Source organism: Macrobrachium nipponense, chromosome 31, assembly GCF_015104395.2.
Source record: "Macrobrachium nipponense isolate FS-2020 chromosome 31, ASM1510439v2, whole genome shotgun sequence".
Lineage (NCBI taxonomy): Eukaryota > Metazoa > Arthropoda > Malacostraca > Decapoda > Palaemonidae > Macrobrachium > Macrobrachium nipponense.
The window spans coordinates 18,442,243-18,459,552 of NC_061093.1; the positions used below are offsets into that span (position 1 = coordinate 18,442,243).

The 17,310-nt window shown below is 43.2% G+C and overlaps 1 protein-coding gene across 4 annotated transcripts in view; it reads left to right on the plus strand.

Annotated features, from left to right (window-relative positions):
- The window catches only part of LOC135206659 (uncharacterized), a 117,692-nt gene that overhangs the window by 45,647 nt on the left and 54,735 nt on the right, over positions 1-17,310 (plus strand). For 3 of the 4 annotated variants that reach the window (XM_064238026.1, XM_064238024.1, XM_064238025.1), the window contains exon 3: positions 9,948-10,124. The exons of the other annotated variant lie outside the window; for it this stretch is intronic. In XM_064238026.1, the coding sequence (XP_064094096.1) occupies positions 9,948-10,124 (177 nt within the window). The remainder of the gene's footprint in view (positions 1-9,947; positions 10,125-17,310) is intronic. 4 annotated transcript variants of the gene reach the window in all.

Sequence of the window (17,310 nt, forward strand, 5' to 3'; positions counted from 1 at the left end):
ATCTTACTCGACCTTCTAGATCAAATGTTGGAAAAGAAGGCCGTAGAAGAAGTCCTGATGCTGGATTCCCCAGGCTTCTACAACAGGTTATTCCTGGTTCCGAAGCAGTCTGGGGGATGGAGACCTGTCCTAGACGTCAGCAGACTGAACCATTTTGTAAAGAAAGAAAAATTCAGGATGGAAACATCTCAGTCTGTGTTAGGGGCCTTGAGACCAGGGGATTGGATGGTGTCATTGGACCTACAAGACACTTATTTCCATGTCCCGATCCATCCTCAATCAAGGAAGTTCCTGAGGTTCGTCTTAAAAGGGCAGGTCTTCCAGTTCAGGGCTCTTTGCTTCGGTCTGAGTACGGCGCCGATGGTTTTTACTTTCCTCATGCGGAATGTAGCGAAATGGCTTCACCTATCGAACATAAGAGTCTCGCTTTACCTGGACGACTGGCTAATCAAGTCGTCTTCGAAGTCAAGGTGCCTGGAGGACCTTCAGACGACATTGCAGCTGACGAAGGCCCTGGGCCTTATAGTCAATTACGAGAAGTCCTATCTGATCCCCACGCAGTCCATCGTGTATCTGGGGATTCAGATGGATTCAGCGGCTTTTCAAGCTTTTCCATTAAAGGATCGTCAGCAGAAATGCTTAGAGAAAGTGTCAGCCTTCTTAGGGAAAGAAACATGCTCAGCGAAGGAATGGATGAGTCTGCTGGGAACCATTTCTTCGCTGGAGAAGTTTGTTTCCCTGGGGAGGTTGCACCTCAGGCCACTCCAGTTTTTTATGGCAGAAAACTGGAAAGACAAACAGAATCTAGACTTGACTTTGGTAATCTCAAAAGCAGTCAAGAATCAACTGAAGTGGTGGCAAGATCCGATCAAACTTTCGGAAGGACTGTCCCTCAACCTTTTGAGCCCCGACCTAGTGTTGTTCTCAGACGCCTCCATGGTGGGATGGGGAGCAACACTAGGCAAGGAGGAAGTGTCAGGCCTCTGGAGAGGGGAACAGAGGTCCTGGCACATAAACTTAAAAGAGTTGGAGGCCATTCGGTTGGCTCTTCAATTCTTCGAAGAACGATTGGTGGGCCGAGTTGTCCAGATCAACTCGGACAACACTACGGCTCTCGCTTACATCAAAAAGCAGGGGGGACACACTCGATCACTGTTCATGATAGCGAGAGACATCCTTCTATGGGCGAAAGCTCGAAGCATAGTGATCCTAACAAGGTTCATTTCAGGAATACAAAATGTTCGAGCGGATCTTTTAAGCCGTCAACATCAGATGCTTCCCACAGAATGGACCCTACATCTAGAGGTTTGTCAAGAGCTATGGAAGTTGTGGGACGGCCGCTAGTCGACTCTTCGCAACCTCGAAAACGAAGAGGCTTCTGATTTATTGCTCTCCAGTTCTCGACCCGGAAGCAATAGCGGTAGATGCCATCCTATGGGACTGGACGGGGATGGACGTTTACGCCTTTCCCCCGTTCAAACTCTTAGGAGAGGTAACAAGGAAGTTTGCGGCGTCGCCAGGAGCAAGAATGACTCTGATCGCCCCCTTTTGGCCCTCAAGCAATTGGTTCATGGAGGTCATGTCTCTTCTGGTAGACTTCCCGAGAACCCTGCCAGAGAGAGTAGATCTTCTCAAACAGCCCCACTTCGAGAGGTACCACGGAAACCTCTCCGCTCTGAGTCTGACTGCATTCAGACTATCAAGAAGTTGGCCAGAGCGAGAGGTTTTTCAAGATCAGTGGCAGAGGCTATTGCCAATGCGAGAAGAGCTTCCTCTCGAGCAGTTTATCAGTCGAAGTGGGCTGTCTTCAGGAGATGGTGTAGGAAGAAAGGTATTTTCTCCTCCACGACCTCTGTGAACCAAATCGCTGAGTTTCTCCTGCATTTGAGAAATGGGGACAGACTGGCAGTGCCCACAATAAAAGGATACAAGAGTATGCTGTCAGCTGTCTTCCGTCACAGAGGATTAGACCTGACAAATGATAAAGACCTTCACGATCTTTTGAGATCGTTTGAGACAACCAAAGTACTACAACCGAAGGTCCCATCATGGAACCTTGATGTAATTCTAAGGTTCTTGATGTCGGCTCCCTTTGAACCTCTGCATGCTGCCTCATTGAGAGACACTACTAGAAAGGCGATTTTCCTAACTGCTCTTGCTATGGCAAAAAGGTTTAGTGAAATTCAAGCAATTAGTAAATATGTGGGTTTCAGAGGACACAATGCAGTGTGCTCCTTGAATCCTAATTTCTTAGCTAAGAATGAGAACCCATCTAACCCCTGGCCAAAAAACTTTGAAATCAAGGGGTTAGCAGAGTTCATCGGACAAGAGCCAGAGAGAGTCCTGTGCCCTGTCAGGGCTCTCAAATTTTATCTGCAAAAGACCAAGGATTGTCGGGATCCTTCTGAAAATCTATGGTGTTCTGTTAAGAGACCCGACTTTCCTATGTCGAAGAATGCACTGGCATTCTTTTTACGAAGCACCATCAGGGAGGCCCATGCGTCCTGCCCGGATGGTGATCTGAAACTTTTGAAAATAAAAGCCCATGAAGTGAGAGCTGTTGCAACTTCAATGGCATTTCAAAAGAACATGGCACTTAATGATATCATTAGCGCTACTTTTTGGCGAAGCAACTCTGTGTTTGCTTCACATTACCTGCGGGATGTGAAGACGGCCTATGAGAACTGCGAGTCGCTAGGACCATACATATCCGCAGAAATGTTGTTGGGGGCAGGGAGCAGCACAAATCCTATCCTATAGAAAAGGGGTAGGTGTGCTTTTTAATTTTGTTGTTGGTTTATGGTTGAAGGGTTAGTCGCTTGAGGCGCTTTCCTTTTCTTTAGCCTAGAAGTTATGGGACTAACTTCGATAGGTTAGGTCAGGTGGTGGTTTTTAGCTTCGTTGCCCTCACAGTATGGTCTAGTCACATTGTGGTCACGCTCCCGTTGACAGATCATCTAGAGCGCACCAACTACACAGGTCACTACCTTGTTGGCAACTCTAGTAAAGCAAAAAGCAGACTTCGGTGACAGTAATCAAGAAGTCAGCTATGCTAACAGGTAAGGAATCAAGATGTCAATCATCTGCACTTGAGGTGTTTCCTAAATCCTTCTATTCTGTCCCTTCCCACCTCCAATGGTGGGATTCAGCTATATATATATATCTGACAGGTAAGTTTCATGAACAGAATGTTATTGTCATGATACAATAAAGTTTGTTCATACTTACCTGGCAGATATATATAATTAAAGTACCCACCCACCTCCCCTCAGGGGACAGTGGTATGAAAAATCTGAATAGAAAATGGGAATGATTCCTGATATCCGCCTCCCAGCGGCGGGAATGGGTACTAACCACCTGGCTGCCCACTGCATGTGCCGGGAGTTTTGAAATTCTGTCGGACGTCGGAGAATACAGCTATATATATATCTGCCAGGTAAGTATGAACAAACTTTATTGTATCATGACAATAACATTTTTCCTAACTATACAAACCTGAAGTCCTTTACACATAGTCCCACCTCATGCCACCCCTCACTCTGTTCCTGGGCCTAAAGCAAATTGGATGTTTACCCTCCAGTTGGGCGGGACTCCCGACCATCGGACAAGCAGCTAACTACTGAACCACCTTGTTCGAAAGCTTACGACCGGTCCAGCTGCGCTTTAAGTATGTTCCATATGTAATGGACCTCAGGTTTGTATAGTTAGGAAAAATACAATTTATGACAAATTGTGATATTTATGTAGATTATCCATTTGTCTTTATTATAGTTAATCTTCAGTCTTTCTTTAAAGTGTATTTTTTGTTTTTTAGATTTTGTCAATATAGGCAGTCCCTGGTTATTGGCAAAGGTTCCGTTCTGACAGCTTGATGATAGCGAAAATCGCTGATAACCGAAAATAGGCTGTTTGTGGTGCAGATAGGTATGTATTAGCACCATAACTATTATTGGCGCTGATTTTGGCTCTTAGACAAGCACCACAAAACAGATCACCAATAACCAGGGACTGCCTTGTATAGTATGAGTCCATTTGAAGGTCTTCATATTGTTGGAAAACAGGTTAATGCATCTTGGAGTTGTGAATATGTGTGGATGTAGCTCTGAAGTTAAAAAATACATAATACATAGATGATTTGTTAGAGGAGAGGAAATTGTATGTTTTGACAGCAAGTCAGACGTATGTTTTGACTGCAAGTCAGACAGAGGTAGAGGGTAGGTGTGTGTAAAAATGGTTAAGGAAGATGGATGATTGTTTCTTAGTAATTGTTTGTTCCTACACAGTATACAAACCGTCGGTCCTTTACAATAGGAAATGCTTGAGATGTAGCCTGGACATGGCTGCTGAAATCTTCAAACAAGGTGGTTCGGTTGTTAACTCCCAGTCCGTTCGTTGGTACTCCCTCTGACTGGACAGAAACATTCCAATTTGCCCTGTACCCGACTGAAGTTTACTGTTTTTTCTTCGATTCTTGTATCCCAGTGGGATTGTTCCTTTTACTTTGTGTATTTGGTTGTATAAGTGTTTGAAGTGAATGCCTAGCAAACCCCTGATTTGCAACCTATGTTGCCCTCTAGTCCCCCCAAGGGCTGTTGCCCTGGGGTGGATGGCAAGAAGTGCAGGAAAATTTTGCGCTTCTTGGATGTTGATCCTCACTCCATTTGTGCTTCCTGCCAAGGGCATGAGTGCAATGGTGAAGTGATGTGTGTGGAGTGTTCCCTTTGGTCTGCATCCCAGTGGGGGAAGTTGGGAGATATCTTATGAAGCCTAAACCCATGTGGGTGGTATTATGCCCACAACCACTCCAACCATAACTAATCCTTCATCTTCCTACCTCTCTCCCAGCAACAGTCCTCTACTCTCTCCCACCCCTTCAGGGGAGGCTTTTCTCTCCACTTCCTCCTCTTATGAGTAAAAGGGAGTGCCTGTGGATGTTGACCTGGGTAATGTTCCTCTTAGGGTCTCTGCCCGCTTTGAAGGTCCTCTTTTGGAGTGAGGAGGGACCCCTCAACCCGACTTTTTCTTCTGCAGGTGAGGTGTCGGCACTAGGCCAGGAACAGAGCACCAAGCAGTACTGTTACCCATGGTGTAGTCACCACCACAGTTACCATGACCCAGCCCGGCAACTACGCTCTGCCACACCTAGTGTGGTCTCATAACCCCATGAACGTCTCCTCTTCAGTGTGGGTGGGAACCCAACAACTAGGACAATGACACCTATCCACCTTCCAATGTCCCCAGTGCCTCCCCCTCTTGGTTTTGGGGTGCCACAGTTGGCATGACCTCCTCTGCAGGAGGTTGCCCCTCCCGCCTCGAATCCTTTTAGGGGACCCAAGAGGGAACCCAGGACTTGGACACAACTTCCATGGTCAGCCTTGGCTGACAAAGTGTTGGTCAAAGTGAATAATTTTGTACCAGGACAGGAGAATTCGCTTAGATCCAACCGATCGGGGAAACTGCTTCCTCCCCTAGAGGCACTTTTACATGCCCTCGGAGAGGCTTCTGCCTACCAATCAGGTGGACCCAGACCTGGTTCGCCTCGTCCAGGTCTGTTGCTGAAGTACCCGACAAGTGGAAGTATATCTCTCTCTCTACAGGAAACAGCGACTTTGTAAGCTACTGCATTGGCAGCTCTCCAAGCAGTCTCTTGGTTAGACCTGTGGTCTTTCAGTGTCTGAAGTCACTGCTTCTTCCAGGACCATCATCCCAGGGGAAGGCTGCTTTTGGGAGACTGCGCCAGTCTGGGGTCAGGGCTATTACTTACCTGGCCCACCAAAGTGCAAATCTGTGGGCAAACCTGGTTGCCACCCTTGGCTTCGGAAAAGTGAGGCAAGGGTAAGAAGAAGAAAAATGCTAGGGTCGGCATTCCCCTTCAGCTGCTGTCACTGATGGGGATGCCTATCGAACCACTTTCAGCGATACTGAGCAGAGACTTGGATAGTGGATGTCTTTCAGGAGGGTTATCTACCCCCCTTCGAGTCTCCACCACCCCTCACCAACCACCCAGTCTGTCTTCTTTCCTACATAGTGGGATCTGCAAAACACCAAGCACTAATAGAAGTGTAGGAGATACTGAGCAAGGGCACTGTAGAAGTCATGTTAGACTTGTCTCAGGGGTTCTACAGCCAAGCCTTTCTCTTAGAGAAGACTGGGGGATGGAGACGAGTCGTAGACCTTTCTCCCCTAAACCGATTCATTCGCTAGACTCTGTTCAAGATGGAGACAGCAGGTTCACTGTTGGCCTCGTTAAGAAGAACGACTTTGTGGTTACGGAGGGCCTAAAAGATGCATGTTTTCAGATACCCATTACGTAATTGCTCATCCCACAAGTACTTCCGCTTGTCCTCGGGGAAACAGTTTACCAGTTTAAGGCACTATGTGCTTGTCCTCGGGGAAACAGTCTACCAGTTCAAGGCACTATGTTTTGGACTCTCAACTGCTCCCTAGGTGTTCACAAGAGTATTCAACCTGGTCTCGGCTTGGGCGCATTTGCACGGGATACGTCTTTTGAGGTACAGTAGTGTCTCAGGATACGAAATTAATCCGTCCCGAAGCGGCCTATGTAACCTGATTTTTTCATATCTTGAACTATGTTTTACATATAAATTGCCTAATTCGTTCCAAGCCCTACAAAAACACCACAGTAAATTTTATAATAAAGCTAAATTGACCAATAAATAATGAAATACACAATTTGGACCATTCAATACCTATCATAACCTTTATTGTAGTACGTACCCGTAAATAAAGTGTATTACTCTACATGGTACAAGAAATACTTTACGTTCATGTACGTACATATGTACAGTAGTAAAATGTGGAACCTTACCTTTCGAGTGAGGCGATCTCCAAAAGTGGCGACAGAGGAGGACAAATGGCAGAAAACATGAACACTTAACTTTACGAAACACATTAAAAAATGGGAGAAACATTAACACTTCTTCATTATCTCCATCTTCGTTCTCCATAGAAAGCATCCTCTTCTTTCCGTGAACTTCAGCAATATTCTTGGGACCCATGGGTAATAACGTAAGTAATTAAGTTCACACACAACACGATAAAGTAACTTACAGTACAACGAAAGCAAAATCACTAACACGAATTTACGTTAACAAACGAAATATGTGTATGTGAACGAACGAATTCCAGTGTTTACGATAACACTGTTGCAAAAAATGGTCAAGGAATGCCTTTACATATAGGCATGATGCTGACCAATAGGAGAGCAGGATCTTATGGCGGTGACTAGCATTAGGAACCAATGGGAGAGTGAGAGGATGTTGGCGAGTCTATTCAGTTGGCAGCACGCGAGTTTTAAAATTGTTCTCGGTGGTCGTGGCGAATCTCGGACTTTACCCTTTCGCAACCTGAATTATTTTCGTATACAGAGGCAAAAACATCTTCGTCTTTGCTTTCGTAACTTGGATTTTTCGTAAGTAGGAACTTTTGTATGTTGAGGTTCCACTGTATCTCGATGATTGGCTGGTCCTGGGCATGTTAATAGACATGGTAGCAGCAATAGTCTTCCCTTCAGACTCATGTCAGCAGGCTCAGGGAGGCAGCACAGCTATTCCTGTCACAATTCCTGTCACAGCAGGAGCAACCTGCATAGCTCTGGCAACTCGTGATTGGTCACCTGTCGTTGGAGAAGCTGGTCTGTCATTGGCGCCTTCACCTTCAGTCTCTCCAAAGAGACTGAGGGAGTACTGTTGGACCCAGTCCCAGGATCCTCAGTCATTCCTCATTCCTCTTTCACAGGAGCTGAGGGAAGACTTGGATTGGTGGCTAGACGACAGGAACCTCATCGTAGGACTGGATCTTTCCACGCCCCCTCTGGACATGCTCCTGTTCTCTGATGCATCGAATGAGGGATGGGGCACACACCTGGAGGAGTTGCTGACTACAGGAGATGTGACTCTTGTACTGCAGAGCCTGAATTGTGCCCATTACGAGCCATTTCTAGAGTCCTCAGCCAAGGATCTGACCAGCAAGACTGTCTTTCTGCTGGCACTTGCATTGGTGAAGAGAGTAGGCGAGCTGCATGGTCTTTCTTTCGATGTTAAACACTCAGGGGGATGGGGATTGGTTACGCTCATATTCATCCCAGATTTCATAACGAAGACTCAGAATCCATCGGTCCCTGATGCTAGATTTGAGTCCATCGCCATACCCTCTCTGTGTAACTTCATTCGTTTTGATCTGGATGAGATGCTACTTTTTCCTGTTAGGGCACTACAGCACTACCTGAAGAGTACTCGCCATCTCTGGCCTGAGTGTCTACAATTCTTTGTTAGCACTGGTGTTCCAAGAAAGAGTTATCCAAAAACAGTTTCTTTCTGGCTTTGTGAGACAATCTGCTACTGGCAACAACACTGGTACACTTTGTCCGAGAGCTTACAAGGTCAAGGGCATTGCCCCTTCCCTTGCTTTCTGTAAGAACCTGTCGGTTCAATAGGTTTTGAAAGCAGGGGTCTGGGCATGCCAGACCACCTTCTTTTCTCATTACCTTTGGGATATTGTCCGCATTTTCTTTGGGACCAGTAGTGGCTGTTCAACAAGTTTTGTAGCTTACCCAGCTCCTCTTAACTGGACAGTCACATCTCTCCTCATTGTATGGTATGAATGAGCGTGACTGGAGTGACTGGCTCTCCTTTCATCTTTTTCATCCTACTCTTTCCCTCTGTGTAGAGAGTAATGCAGACCATTATATGCTGGATCGAGCACAGATGCAAGTAAGACACTCCTTTGAGTAACCTATCCATTTTCTTTAAGTTAATATGGAAGCAAATATCCACCCCTTTCCTTACAAGGCAGGGAAGGGGGCCCCAACATAAGACAAACCCATAACTTGTTTTTGCCTTATAGTCTCAAACATATGGTTCTTTGCTTTGCTTTCCCATAACTCATACCTGTCCCTTATGAGAAAATCCCAGAAGACTGACTATGATCTTGCAGTATCATAACTCCGATCAGATGCCAGTAGGTGGATCCTCTTCCTCGCTCTTGCGACTAAGAAAAGAATCGCAAGCAGGCTGAACCCCAGTCGGTTGTTCACTGGAGCTCACTCAGATTCCTCCCACCAATCAGTGAGTCTTCCTGTTGTAAAGGACCGATGGTTTGTATATCATCTAGGAACAAATCAGTTTTTTAAAGTAAATTGTCTTTTTCCTAACTTTACAAACCTAGGTCCTTTACCATATTGCCCACCTCATGCCACCCCTCAATCTGTTACCTGAGCCAAAAGCAAATTGGAATGTTTACGTCTGGTCGGAGGGAGTACCAACGACTGGACTGGTTGTTAACTACTGAACCGCCTTGTTTGAAGATTTCAGCAGCCATGTCCAGGCTATTCCTCAAGAATTTCCTATTGTAAAGGATGTAGGTTTGTATAGTTAGGAAAAACACAATTTACTTTCAAAAATTGTGATTTTACAGATACGACATAGCAGGGGATGCCATTTTCAGGATTCCTTATGTGGCCAACTTTAAATGGTATTGCATAGTTCTGAGTGGTGTTCACTTTGCTCTTGGCTATATATATATTACTTTTTCCCCCTTGCCCTATTTTTTTTCTATTAAAATACTGTACAGATGCAACTAATAACATCAGTAATTAAGACTTTTTTCTCATCCTTTTTGTTAATGCAGATTTCACAATACAGTACAACATATATTTTGTGCATATCCTAAACTCAGGGTTCAAATAGTTTGATCAGTATTTCATGCCATTCACCTCAAATGTATAATTATCTTTAACAGTCAGTATTCCCTGTATCTTTTAACATGCCTCTCTTGAAGAGGCTGTTTCAAATACTAGTTTATCATAGACAAAAAGTGCTATTAGAAATTCATAGAAGTTTTGGGAGTAAAAGATTAAATGAGAACTTGAATTGTATTATGTAAAGCTGGAGTACACCATTGTGTGACATTTAATTTCTTCATTGCAGGTAAAATATAGTTATATGGAGAATAGAAGTTGGGTTTGTTCTCATCGACCAAAATTTGAAAAGGCTTGTGGAGTTATTGTCAGGCAGTTTATAGATAAAGACTTTTTTATAAAGAAAGGAGAGCATAATCATCCTCCTGATTCAACAGCATTGGCAAATTCCTACATAGTTTCAGAGGTAGGCAGTATTTATTTTACCAAAATGTTTCAAAACTTTGTCACCCCTTACAGCGTTGTGATTTGTATTGCTAGTGTATGTACCTTTGGTATCTTTGCATCAGTCTTCTCTGAACATGCCTATAAGAGTAAAAAAAAAAAAGTAATTTTAAAGCTAGTATATTGGGCATACAACTTACCTAAATCCAGAAAGATGATGAGATTGGATTTTTCTGCCATTTATTAACAAAATCTTTCGGGCCACTTGTGTTCTGTGTTTTTTATTTTTTCAAATTTTGGAACTAAATTTAGCTCCTCAGTGGTGTTGGTGGGTAGCACCCTATAATAGGTAAGGCATTGTATCAAAATCATATCGTACAAATACTGAACTCAAGTTAAGTAGGATAAATATGGACTACAGATATACAGTGGTACCTCAGGATATGAAATTAATCCGTTCTGAAGCGGCCTTTGTAACCTTAGATTTTTGTATCTTGAACCGCATTTTACATGTAAATTGCCTAATTCGTTCCAAGCCCTACAAAAACACCCCAGTAAATTTTATAATACATAAAGCTAAATTGGCCAATAAACAATGAAATACAACAATTTGGACCATTCAATACCTAACTTAATATGTACTACTAATATGTACTACATAGTACCTGTAAATAAAGTGTATTAGTGTACATGGTATACAAGAAATACTGTACGTACATATGTAGTAAAATGTGGAACCTTACCTTTCGAGTGAGGCTATCTCCGAAAGTGGCGACAGAGGAGGACAAACGGCAGAAAACTTGTACGTACGTACACTTAACTTTACGAAACACATTAAAAAATGTCAGGAAACATAGACTAAACTTTATGAAACACATTAACAAATGGCACAAAACCGTAACACTTAACTTTACAAAAAACTTAAAATTAAATTTTTTTTTTTTTTTTTTTCTTTACGATTTTTTTTTAATACAAAATTTCAATTTCTTCACCACTTTCAGCTTTCTGTTTTTTTTGTAGTATCACTTGGATCTTCCTGTTTGCTTACTCCTACTAAAGGCCTCTTTAAAAAATAAGTATCCAAGGAAGATTGCTCCTGCCTGCTTTTCACAATGTTCCTGAAACGACTCGGGCAAACATCATCGAACTGCGCAAGCATACGACCTGTGTAAGCCTTTTCGGGGTGTCTCTTTTCTACAAATGATTGCACCTTATGAAAAGCAGCTAGAGCATCCTTAATTTCTGCCGTTGTCATAGGGTCGTCCTCCTCCTCCTTGCCGCTGCTAGAGAACTCTTCTTGAACGACATTTTGTTGCATAGCCTCCAACTCCTTCAGGTCATCCGTCGTAAGCTCCTCTTGGTGCTCCTCGAGAAGGTCATTGATGTTGTCCTCATCGACGACCAACCCCATGGACTTGCCGAGTGCAATGATCTCGTCAAGATCTGGTTGCGAAACAGTTTCAGGATTATCAACTGTCTGAATCTGCACCAGCTTCGCCCACGTCGAATCCCTCGAAGTCTCGGGCAGATACGGCATCAGACCAGAGTTTCCTCCACGAGGAATTCAAGGTTCGCCTCGAAACCTCCTGCCAAGCTTGATCGATGAGTCGGATGCATATGACGATATCGAAATTCTCCTTCCAAAATTCACGCAAGGTGAGGTTTGTGGTATCGGTGATGTCGAAACATCTCTTGAAAAGATGTTTCGTATACAGCTTCTTGAAGTTCGATATCACTTGCTGGTCCATGGGCTGGAGGAGAGGGGTGGTGTTGTGCGGAAGATAAAGAACCTTGATGAAAGAATACTCCGCTAGGATATCTTCCTCGAGGCCAGAAGGGTGAGCAGGGGCATTATCTAACAACAGCAGACATTTCAGAGGGAGGCGCTTCTCTTCCAAGAATTTCTTCACTGTCGGGCTGAAACACAGATTTACCCACTCCGTGAAAATTCTCGTTACCCAGGCTTTCGCATTAGCCCTCCACATCACTGGAAGCTTCTCCTTTAGCACTTTGTGGGCCTTGAAGGCTTGAGGAGAGTCTGAATGATACACAAGTAGGGCCTTCACCTTGCAATCCCCACTGGCATTGGAACAAAGTGTGAGCGCAAGCCTGTCTTTCATAGGCTTTTGCCCGGGTAGCTTTTTCTCTTCCTCCGCAATGTACGTCCAACGAGGCAATTTTTTCCAAAAAAGGCATCTCATCACAGTTGAAGACTTGCTGAGAACTGTAGCCTTCGTTGAACGTCTTAATAAAGGCTTTGGCCGCTTTCATGTCCGAGCTGGCCGCCTCCCCATGCCTCACCACCGAATGGATGCCATTCCGTTTCCGAAATTATTCAAACCACCCATGAGAAGCCTTGAAGTCTGGGGTTGGCGTCGATGTCCCTTCTCCTCCGTCGTCTTTGGCCTGGGCAATCAAATCGCCGAAAATAGCGCTGGCCTTGTGGGAGATTGCCGTTTTGGTTATCGTATTGCCAGCGATTTCTTTGTCTTTTATCCAGACAAGAAGTAGCCTCTCCATCTCGTCGTGCACGTGGCTCCTCTTGTTAGACAAAATAGTGACGCCCTTGGAAGGTGTAGCTGCTTTGATGGCTTCCTTCTTCTTAAGGATGGTGCCTATTGTCGACGATTTCGGGCGTATTCCTTAGCGATCACATTCAACCGCATGCCAGCTACATAATTTTTAATGATCTCCATCTTCATCTGCATAGAAAGCATCATCTTCCTTCCGTGAACTTCAGCAACTTTCTTGGGACCCATGACTGTATATACTGTACGTATTTAAGTTATGTAGTATATGTACTAAAGTTCTCACACAACACGATAAAGTAGTACTACAACGAAATCACTAACGAATTTACGTTAATAAACGAAATCATATAGAACGAACGAATTCTGCATGCGTACGATAACGCTGGTGCGAAGCAATGGCTGAAGAAGAACGCCTTTACGTATATGCATGATGGGAGAGATGCTGACCAATAGGAGAGCAGGATCTTATGGCAGTGACTAGCATCAGGAACCAATGGGAGAGTGGGAGGATGGTGGCGAGTCTACTCAGTTGGCGGCCTGCAAGTTTTAAAATTGTTATTGGTGGTCCGGGCGAATCTCGGGACTTTACAGCAACAACCTTTCGTAACCTGAATTATTTTTGTATGGAGAGCCAAAAAAATCTTTGTAATTGTTTTTGTAACTTGAATTTTTCGTAAGCTGGGACTTTCGTATGTCGAGGTACCACTGTATAATACTTTATTGAAACTAAAAAGTTTTTATCATCAAAACAGCCATAATTACTCTATATGTACCATACAGTATACAAATGTAGTATTATCGTATCTCATATATAATGTGACATTAAATTTTGTCCCCAAAACATGAATTCATCATGCATCTTATTTTTTTTAAGTTGTATTTGTTCCATCATGTATCTTACTTTTTTTAGTTGTCTTTGTTCCTACATGAAATACAAACGCTCGGTCCGTTACATAAGGAATAACTTTCAGCATAGGCTGGAATTATAGCCGTTAAATTCTTGAACAAGGTGGTTAGGCAGTAACTACCATCTGGTAGGCCCGCCTGCCTGGATTTAAACACACCACTTTGCTTTTGGACGTCTTCCGATGAAGATGTGTGTCTGTGAGCTTTTGCTGACTAGCCATTAAATATTTTCTCGATGGGATCTTTATTTTTTTCTTTTTAATAAATATTTATATATACTGTTTGATATTAATAATTAACCCTTAAACGCCTATTGGATGTATTATATGTCGACTAAAATTGTCTGTTGGGTGCTAATCAAACGTACTGTATGTCTACTACAAAAAAGTTTTTTAAATATTCGAGGAAAAATAGTTATAGGCCTAATTTGCAAAAAAATTGAAATCACGCGCCTTGAGAGATGCTGGGAGTTCACGGATCAAGCTGTTGTTTTGTTTACAAGCGTTACCCAGGCGCGCATAAGTGAATTTCTTTCTTCTCGCAGTAAAAAGCATTGGCGACACATCTCAGAAATTCTTTCGTCTCTTTGTCGTAATTTTTGCACTGTTTTATATTAGCCATTAAATAGAGATTTATATATGAAAATGTGTGCAATTTCATGTAGAATACAACAAAAAACAACCCATGGTTGTAGCTTTTATCACTTTTGAAATATTTTCATATAAATCACGATAAGTGCCAAAATTTCAACCTTCGGTCAACTTTGACTCGACCAAATGGTCAAAAAACGCAATTGTAAGCTAAACCTCTTATATTCTAGTAATATTCAATCATTTACCTTCATTTTGCAATGAATTGGAAGTCTCTAGCACAATATTTCGATTTGTGGTGAATTTTTGAAAAAACTTTTTCCTTACGTCCACGTGGTAACTGCCGAAAATCTCAGAAATTCTTTTGTCAGTTTGTCATAATGTTTGCACCGTTTTATATTAGCCGTTGCATAAAGTTTTATATATGAAAAAGTGTGCAATTTTATGTAGAATACAACCAAAAGCAACCCATGGTTATACCTTTAATCAGTTTTGAAATATTTTCATATAAATCACGATAAGTGCCAAAATTTCAACCTTCGGTCAACTTTGACTCGACTGAAATGGTCGAAAAACACAATTGTAAGCTAAAACTCTTACATTCTAGTAATATTCAATCATTTACCTTCATTTGGAAACAAATTGGAAAACTCTAGCACAATATTTCTTTTTATGGTGAATTTATGAAAAAAACTTTTTCCTTACGTCCACGCAGTAACTGCCGAAAATCTAAGAAATTCTATCGTCAGTTTGTCGTAATGTTTGCAACGTTTTATATTAGCTGTTACATAAAGTTTTATATATGAAAATGTGTGCAATTTCATGTACAATACAACAAAAAATAACTCATGGTTGTAGCTTTTGTCAGTTTTGAAATATAAATCACAATAAATAAACAAAATTTGACCTTCTGTCAACTTTAACTCAACTGAAATGGTTGGAAACTGCAATTGTAAGCTAAAACACTTACTATCTAGTAATATTCAATCAATTACCTTAATTTTGCAATAAATTGGAAGTCTCTAGCACAATATTTCGATTTATGGTGAATTTTTGAAAAAAACTTTTACGTCCGCGCATTACGAATTCATGCATCATTTTGTGATAGTATTTTCTCTGTGTTGCTTTGATCATTTTACAATTTGTTATATACCAAAATCATCACAATTTAGTGTACAATACAATGAAAAAAATAACTCATTAGCTTTAACCGTTTTGCTCACAGCGCGATTTCTATAAAATTATATACAACATTTTTTTTTTGCGCTGTCATATACGTATTCTAATATTTATATATAATAATGATTTTTGTACATGAAAACTTACCCAGCAGATATATACTTAGCTATAGACTCTGTCGTCCCGACAGAATTTCAAAACTCGCGGCACACGCGACAGGTAGGTCAGGTGATCCACCATTCCCGCCGCTGGGTGGCGGGATCCGGAACCATTCCCGTTTTCTAAGACAGATTTTCTCTGTCGCTGGAGCAAACAACATCATCTGTTGTCCGCTCCTCCATTTTGGATTTCTACTCGTTTGCCGAGAATTTGGATTGGTTTTTTGGTGACGTATTCTGTTTTTTCTCTGGCTTGTCATACGCTTATTGTGGACTGTTTTTCGACTTTGATATTGACTGCTCTTTCACGATGTCTGACGCTAAGGCTTCACCTATGTTTAGAGTTTGTAATAGGGAAGATTGTAAGGTTAGGCTGCCGAAATCGTCGGTAGACCCTCATAATGTTTGCTCTAAATGTAGAGAGAATGAATGTTCTATTAATAACACCTGTATTGAGTGCAAGAACTTAACAGAGCTTGAGTGGAAGGAGTTATCTTCTTATGTTAGGAAACTTGAGAGAGATAGAATAAGAAAAGCTTCAGTAAGGTCATCAAGTAGATCTTGTTCTCTTGAACAAGACTTTAATAACTCTCCTGTTACTAACGATTTTCCCTTAGCCACAGCTGCTTCTCCCGGTACTGAATCCAAGGATTCTTCCGCTGAAAGGGAAAATGTAAAAGCTTCGATCAAGAAACTTCAAGCTCAGTTATGAGCGTTAAACGAAGGTAAGAGTAGTGATAGTGATTTGTGCAGTGTCCCCAGTGCAGTGGAGGGGGCGTCTGACCGGTTCCTCATTGCTCCTAGGCCTAGACCGCTTCCAAACTCCCAGGACCAGGGGAGGAGGAATGTCGAAAGCCGCAGGGAGGATGCAGAACATCCCCAGCGGTCAGGCGTCCCTTCGGCAGATCCTGATGTAAAGTCCCAGGCTGCCTTGGATAGCCGCAGAAAAGGCATCCTAAGGGAGTGTTTTTCGGCCTCGGACTCTTCCTCTCCTAAACGAGGATGGAGTTCGGCCTCTCAATCGCGCCCTTTGAAGAGAGCCTGGAAAGCGCCTAAAGGAGACGCGGCTGATTCTAGCCCAGAGCGTTTTCCTGAGAATTGGCCCTCTGATCCTAAGAAGGCGAGACAGGAGGAGCTGTCTCTTCAGGATCCCACGAAGCAGTTCCTGATCAACCTGCAGGAGCAGTTATCCTCTCTTGTAGGCTCCTTCACTAAGGATTCAACAAGGAGGAAAGATGTTTCGCTCCCTGTTAAGAGTTCCTCAAAGCGCCCTTCTGCGGCTAGGAGAGAGCCCTCACACTCTCCAAGGCGATTATCTCCTTCGTCTAGAGACTCTTTGGACAGGAGTTTTTCTCCTGACAGGCGAGTCCTTTCGCCCTGTAGGTGCTCTTCTCCAAGAAATAAGCGCCCTTCTTTGGACAAGGTTTTGAAGCCTAACAGAAGCGCCTCAATTCATCGTCAGGAAGTGCGTAGCCACTCCCCTTCTAGACACCGGGAATCGAGCAGAAGTCTCGATCGGTTCAGGTTCAAGGAGCCGGAAGAGAACCTAAACCAGTACAAATATCAGGATCCTTTGAGATTGCAGGACCAGGAGTGGAACCAGGAGTCAGTCAGGCGCAAGGAGGCAGTCAGACGCAAGGGGCGTCAAGAGCCTTTCAAGCACCAGATTCAGGGCGCGCCAGTGGAGTCAGGGTGGGCACCAGGAGTCGGTTAGGCGTCAGGAGTCAGGGCGCCAGAAGTCGGTTAGGCGTCAGGAGTCAGGGCGCAGAGATCCTCTCAAGCGCCCTGAGTCAGGGCGCCAAGAGCCTATCAAGCGCCAGGAGTCTTTTGGACCTCAAGTGACT